Raw genomic sequence first — 7,872 nt, 5'->3', positions numbered from 1 at the left:
GAAACTGAGTCTCCTGAAAAGAATGGAAGCTGGAATAAAGGTAGAAAGTGGACACACTGAACATGTTGATATTACATTTAGTTGCTGAGGCCTAAACATTTTAAATATTTTTTTTCCGACACTGAAAAATGAATAACCTGTACTTAAAGGTTGTTTGCAATGGAAAAGGCATCTTCACGGAAGAAAATGGGCCGGAGATCTGAAGATGTGGCAAATCTGTTCTCCTCCTTTAATATTTCCCAAGCTGAAATGTCTCAACGTGTCCATTTAGAACCTTCACTTGTGACTCTACTGTCCATTACTTCGGCCCTTTGTTGCTAGGCCACTTCCATCTTCTGTTTCAAGGTGAGATACTGCCAAAGAGAAAGAACAGCATGAGGCACAAGAACGACATGCTCGAAAGCACGCTGTCAATCTAATCCTTCTTTTCTGATGCCAAATACTAGCTGGCTTATTCAGTATTAAACAGGCCTGCACCCCTTTTCAGTAGTAATCACTTCTAAAGAAACTTTATCCTCCTAATGCTGCAGGCTCAACCCACCACAGGCAGGTTATTTTATTGTAGGAAACTACATAACTGCACAAGAATGCTCTAAAATCAACAGACAAACATTATGTTGTATTATATCATATGAGTGTATAATAAAATCCATGGCACCATGTAATAGCTGCCAGTGGCATGAGCCCTTCACTCACACAGAAGTCTCATCTGTTATTGTGAAAGATTTCATATCCACATTAAATACTGTTGTTGCTATATTTGTGTGGTTTTATCTACCAAAACAATTTCTAGTCTCCCTTTATGCCTTAGAAATAAACAGGCTGCTTTTGTTACTGTGCCTTTAAGAAGATATATATTTAAATGAGCTCTGTCCTGATTGGCTGTCCTGTATTATGCCTCATTCAAAAGGCAGTCCAGGCTGAAATACTCCTTATAACTTCAGTGCAAATGAGTGGGGTTAACTGCTGTGAGCTGAGAAGGCAGATAGGCTTAACATGGCACCATGAAAACAATTCATTCAAAAGGGACTTGCAGCTTCATTTCCATACACGGACCGTATAGGCTAGGGAGTGAATGGTATATTCTGAAGCTTTAACAATGTTTACATGCTACACACAAACTCTTTTATTCCAAAACAGCAAGAGAAATTTGGTTTTACACAATATGGGCTCTTAAAATGAGCCATATTTACAACCGTCACCAATAAAAGCCTGTACACTGCGGACTGAAACGCTGATGCTCTACTCACAGTTTAAAGTCTTTAATTATGACATGGCGAGAAAACAGCACACGCTATTAAATAATGACTGTAATTAACTATTCATAGTGATTTCTTGTCATAAAATTATTATAGCTGTTTCATATTTTCAATTAAAGGTTAATCGTCCATGCCATACAGCTTTCTCAATAATACATCTACAGCTCCAACCAGAACAACGAATTTCCTCATTTTTACACTTTCTTATAAACTATATGAAACCTATAGAATAGTAGCATCAGAATGGATTGATTTTATGCATGTACAGTTGTATGCAATCGTTGGAAGATCCCTGGTCAAACTACATATAAATAAGTTAACACATCATTTACAGGGAACAAACAAAAATATAGTATTTTTGCTAATTTTACACACAATTTCTCTTTATTTGCTTTTATTGAGTTTAACATATCAGAAAAAACATAAAACATAAGCACAGCATGTGCCATAACTTTTGCACAGGCCATTTTAGGTTTTATTTTTCTTCCAATATGTTAAATTCGGCAAATAAACCACAACTGTGCATGAAAATGCACAAGAGTGTGTTCTCTGTAGACGATGTTTGACCTTATTGTCACTTACAAGAACATGTAAACCTTTGCATACACCTGTATCTCCAACTTAACTGGTTTTACATTATTGAAAACATGCATATTAAAGTTTTGAAAGTTTATTACTCCATACTTTCTTCCTGCTAGCGATGGCCTGCTGGATCCACAGCAGCTCCATGGCCAGTGTTTTTCTGTGCTGTCTCAGTGCTTCAGGACTGTGTGCTACATCTTTAAGAAGAGGGTGCGTTTGGTTGCCTGTCAGACAGAAATCAAACACAATGCAGCATAAACATGCTTGCCTGAAATGATGAAACAGACGAATATTAATAATAGCATAATCCACCAACACCCAGCACTCAAACACGAACCGTTTTGCAGAAAGCTGCTGTAGCTGGTCTCCAAGGCCATGCTGCTCAAATCTGCACCTGTTTCAGTCTCCAATCCCTCTCCCTCTCTGTCACCCCCTGGTGGCGTACAGGCCTGGCTGCAGTCTCTCTGCGGGCTGCTGTTGGGCTCTTCATATCTCTCGGCTACTAGGAGCACAGTGTGTACAAGAGACTTTTCACGTTCTTCAGGCTGATCCTTCAGCTTCTCTGAATCCTCAGGATGAGTCTGGATCTTTGGCTGACGGTATCTGAACGACGTGCTCTCCTGATGACAAAAACATGCGAAATACTTAAGATATCACAGTAGGAGGTGACCAACACCTTTTCAGTGACGTCACTCTGTTCACTCCCCACACATTTATATTACACATGTGGTGTTGGGCTGAACCCACTGGGAATAAAAGTGTGGAGGTGCTGTGTCCTTCACTCTGTTCTCCTCCTACATGGCCTGTTGTTAGTGTGTGTGTGTGTGTGTGTGTGTGTGTGTATGTGGACAACATGGACAGGCTGCTGACTGGCTACAGCTGCTAAAGGAGAATCCTACACTGAACACTTGTGATATTTTAAACATCTGATATTTTCACATAAACTGTTCTGGCTGTATTGATTTAAAATACAATAAATGTGGTGGGTCCACCAGACCACTGAGTAACAAACACATCAACAACACACAAGGGTTAAAGCTACACTATGTACATTTCAGGAATTTAGAGACCCCTCTGGTGGAAATGTGTACCAGCACATGACGTGCAGAAAAGCATCCTGCAGCATTGGCTGTGCTTCTGACCCCTTCCCTGAGCGGACGAATCTGATGACTGAAAGAACTTGCTCTGTCAAAATTTAATGAAGGATGTGTCTCCCTTCATGTCACTGAATTACCTCTTCATCAGATTTCGCATTTGAGACCTAAACATCAAGCTGGACCTTCTATTTGAGACCATTTGTGTGACATCAACACGTAAAGATGTTTGATGTGGTCTAAAACGTTTCCACCCTGACGCCTCTGACTTTTAAATGATTATTGCAGGTTTTACAGGGCGACTTCCGACAGTACACACTCACCATATTTCAGCCTCTTTTATTCCCCTGACTCTGACTCTGATTTCTTTCGGTTTTAAAAAACAATCTTACATAATACATAAAGACTTAGACAAAAAAAAATGATAAAAATCTGAAAAAGATCAGTGCTCAATTTGATTAAGAGACCCTTATTAGTCCCACAACGGGGAAATCTCACCTCCATATTTAACCCATCCATGAAGTGAAACACCACATACACTCTAGTGAGCACACACACACTAGGGGGCAGTGAGCACACTTGCCCGGAGCGGTGGGCAGCCCAATCTGCAGTGCCCGGGGAGCAGTTGGGGGTTAGGTGTCTTGCTCAAGGACACCTCAGTCATGTGCTGTCGGCTCTGGGGATCAAACCGGCGACCTTCCGGTCACGAGGCTTTTCCCTAACCACCAGCCCATGACTGCCCCAGTCTGGGGCAGTTTGGGTACAAGGAAAGCAAAATCTGAATTCATTACTGATGCATCCCTTTAATCAAAGGATTCACATGATCCAACACTGCATCAAAATACTTGAAATATGGTACATTTTCCATATGTTGCAACACTATTCTGGATCTGAATTAGTTCTGTTAGTGAGAAAACAATACATGAACTGTGCGGTGGAGTTGAACGCTAGACTGGACTGAAATAAAACTTACCCTGTCTGTAAAGTGGGGTTTTGGTATGAACTGACCCCTCCAGGTCAGATGCTCCACAGAGCCTTCAAGCTCTTTGACGATGTCCTCAAATTCAGCCTGAACTGACCGCAGCGCTTTCCTGACCAGAAAGCCACGGCACTGAGCCTAGAAAAGGTAGAGGAAAAACAGGCATCCGAATATGACTGACATTAAGTCTTGCCCCTCAACCCCACCCCCCTTTGCTGGGAAGGCTTGACACTCGAAATTGGAACATTGCTGCGAGGACTTGATTGAGCATTAATGAGGTCAGGTACATGTTGGATGGTCAGCTCAGGATCACTCCAACTCATCCCAACAGGATGCACTTTGAAGGGTCAGTGCACTTTGAAGGGTCATTCTGGCTTAAAACCGGCATTTATTTTTTCTCATGTTTTATAAAATCCCATTGCACAGTATCTCATCCCTCAGCTTCATAGGTTTGCCAGGCTTCATTATTTTGCATCTTTTATTGTATATTTATCTATCGATGTCTTCTCACTAAGACAATACCCAGCATGCATTACACAAATACATCATAAAACCACTGAGAAGTGATACAGAAATCTACTGATGTAGCAGCTACAAATACAGACATGATATTCAGCTTCACAGCAGTAAAATTAGATACCTGGCTTCTTCTTGCATTAGCCAACTAACAGGAATAAATCAACCACACATCCTGCTCTCAGGTGTCCACCTCTAAATGTTTGTACTTCCCACCTTCAAGTCACCAGAGGGGGTCTTTCCTTGCCTTTAAACCAAAAAATCTCACTCGACTATAAAGGTATCACTGTAGGGATACAGGGGGATGCCTCTGTGCTTTACCTCCTCAACTCCTCGAGACCACCAATGGTTCCAAACTGCACTTCGTCATGTTCTTCATAACTTGCTTATTTCATAAGCTCCATTCAGAAGCTGGGCGTCGTGTGAGGCTGTAGCTCTTCTCTCCAGTCTAATAGACGGTGACGTCATTTTAAACCCTTATAATAAAAGAAGCTGAACTCAGTTTGTTTTTCTACTGAAAGTCGACCCGTTTTTCCCCAAATCTGGGCTCTAAACTATAAACAGACGGCGTCTCTTCAGTGATCTGCTCTGGAAACATCACTTTTAGAAAACAACACAAAGAGCGGCGCAGATTTTTGGCTTTCAGCAGTAAATTGTAATATAGCTCCTGTCTCACTCGGAAAGCCCTCTGCATAGCAGGTGATCCCACCCACCCACTACACAGCTTCTTCAGCCTGCTGCCATCAGGGAGGACACTGGGCAGTTTCTTCAGCCTGCTGCCATCAGGGAGGGGGGCTTTGCCCCCCACACACACAAAGTTTGGACCTAAAAACAGGTTCCTGACCCCCACTCTCCAATACTGAACTCCCAGGGACTGTTACACGCCCATCACTTTAACTGCTCCATAAGCTCAGCCTGACCTCAATCTGATTGTGCCTTATGTCAGTTTAGTGTTCATTTCAGGACCATCTTATATTTATATTTACATATTATGTTTTTATTATTATTCTGTTTTACTACAATTAGTGTTTATTTTACTTTCAGTGTCTTTAAATTCACACTTTTCCTGTTTACTGTCTATTTAATGTTATTGCTACACCACGGGGGTCTGAGAGTAACGCAGTTTCAGTGCACTGTATGTCCTGTAGCTACATACTGTAGTATTGACAACAGAGGTGTAAAGTTCAGGTGCAGAAAGTAAAAATCCTTCCCAGGATTTTATTCCAACTGCCTGGACAGCTCAGCTGGAGGTTTGATCTAACTAGAGAAGCCAGGCCGCTGGAACAAAATCCTGGGAAGGAGTTTTGCTTTCTGGACCTGAACTTTACACCTCTGATTGACAATACAGCTGACTTGACTTGTAAGCATACAGCAATATGTGCGATCATCTGAGGGGAGGTTTTACACTAAATAAATAAATAAAAATACGATTTAGTCACGTAGACTCAGATGGACAAACCAAAAACGTCCCCTGGAGAACAAGAGGTTAATGAATGTCATCTGTAAGGGCGCTTTTACTCAGTTTACAGCTTAGACTAGGAGCAGTAAGACACCGAGCACCTGTATTACATGAAATATCTCACAGAAATTAGCAGATTAATAAAAACAAAGCTGAGCCAATCTCGCCAGTGCCTTCAAAACTCGAGTCACAACCCACGAGCTGCTGTTTCTACCGCATTTGCTGTATTACTGCGTCAACAACTAATTTTAGCACGTTTGCCGAGGAAAAGGGAGAAAACGGAACAAAACCTAGTCGTTTTTACCTGAAAACAGCTCATATTTTTAATCCATTCTCGTTTCTCCATTAATCGCTGTTCGTTGCTCATAGCAACACAAAATTTCGCTCCTTCTCTCTTTCCCGCGCTGCTGCAGCGGAACTGAGGCGCTCGGGGCCCTCTAGCGCCAGGAGGCGGTACTACACCCCTCCTTCACTGAGCTGCCCAGTCCAAACTACAGGGTGTCCCCAAAAAATTGACATCATTTGAGATGTGAGTATCTGAGTAACTACATGTCCTGGGAAAACGAAATTAATTAGGCTTCATGTTGAACAATACGAGATTTATGTATCAAAAATTCGAACAAGAAATTCAGAGGGATGTAGATTTCACAGCTTCACAAATGTAACATCTTCCGATGCTGGTGGTCGTCCAGAGCCCATGCCCTGCACAGGCGGCCTTCCTCTTTGAATGTCCGATTCTGCTTTCCAGCTGGTGCATTTTTATTAAAAAAGCGATGTTGTCTGGATGGCAATATATGTTGCCAAAACCTATATATTTCATTCAGAATTAATGGCGCCTCAAACATGCCATGTGCACTAATGCACCCCCACACCATCACGAAAGCTGGCTTTTAAACTGAGTGCTAATAACAAGCTGGGAGGTCTTTAGTCTGGAGGATGCAGTGTCCATTATTTTCAAAAAGAATTTCAAATTTTGATTAATTGGACCACAGGACACTTTCCTATTTCGCCTCAGTCCATCTTAAATGAGCTTTGGCCCAGAGAAGACGGCAGCGTTTCTGCACTGCGTTGACTTATGGCTTCTTCTTTGCATGATGCAGGTTTAACTTGCATTTGTGGATTGCACAGCAAACTGTGTTCACAGACAATGATTTCTGGAAGTGTCTCTGAGCCCATGCAGTGATTTCCAGTACAGAATCAGGCCTGTTTTAACGCAGTGTCACCTGAGGGACCGTCGACTTTGGCCCTCGCGTAGACATTTCTCCAGATTCTCTGAATCTTTTGATGATATTATGCACTGTAGATGGTGGGACATTCAAAGTCTTCACAAGTGTATGTTGAACATTTTTCTGAAATTGTTCCACAACTTTTAGACGCAGTTTTTTGCAGATCTTTGCTTCTGAGAGACTCTGCCTCTCTAAAAAGCTCTTCTTATACCCAGTCATGAGTTAGTTGCAAATTGTTCCTCCAGCTGTTTTTTTTTTTATTAGTACCACTTACTTTTCCAGCCTTTTGTTGCCCTGTCCCGACTTTTTTGAGATGCGTTGCTGCCATCAAGTTTTAAATGAATGTGTTTTTCATAAAATGCTAAAATGTCTCACTTTCAACATCTGATGTGTTCTATTATGAATAAAATATGGGTCTATGGGGTTTACAAATCAGTGCATTCTGTTTTTATTTACATTTAACACAGCTTCCCAACTGTTCTGTTGGGCGGTCCTTGTGCATCTGTTTAAGAGGGTGTAAATGAACGGAGGGCTGCCACCCATTCTGTGGAACACAGCTGAAGAATTTCTAATATTGAGACGGGTATTATTTCATTTCATTTTATTAGGTGTAACCAAAGCATACAAATACAAAACAAACAGTTAATTAAATCATTAAAGCACAAGGCATGCCGACCTCCGCTGTTTATCCAAGAGGCTGCAGTGTTTAACCCTGAACATTATTTTCTCTTTTCTTGGAGTTGGAATGGAATGGGTA

The 7,872-nt window shown here is 41.6% G+C and overlaps 1 protein-coding gene across 1 annotated transcript; it reads right to left on the bottom strand.

The window, feature by feature from the left end:
* Positions 1-20: 20 nt before the first annotated feature.
* On the bottom strand, positions 21-6,318 carry iqcc (IQ motif containing C). Its single transcript, XM_017718247.2, has 5 exons — positions 6,194-6,318; positions 3,909-4,052; positions 2,179-2,461; positions 1,944-2,065; positions 21-353 (listed from the first exon to the last, which is right to left on the bottom strand). Exons 1-5 carry the CDS (start codon positions 6,254-6,256, stop codon positions 318-320), a joined length of 648 nt encoding a protein of 215 aa, XP_017573736.1. The 5' UTR covers positions 6,257-6,318; the 3' UTR covers positions 21-317.
* Positions 6,319-7,872: the final 1,554 nt, after the last annotated feature.

This window comes from Pygocentrus nattereri, chromosome 5, assembly GCF_015220715.1.
Source record: "Pygocentrus nattereri isolate fPygNat1 chromosome 5, fPygNat1.pri, whole genome shotgun sequence".
Lineage (NCBI taxonomy): Eukaryota > Metazoa > Chordata > Actinopteri > Characiformes > Serrasalmidae > Pygocentrus > Pygocentrus nattereri.
Note: the sequence above shows the minus strand (reverse complement) of the source record. Positions and strands in the feature narration are given on the sequence as shown.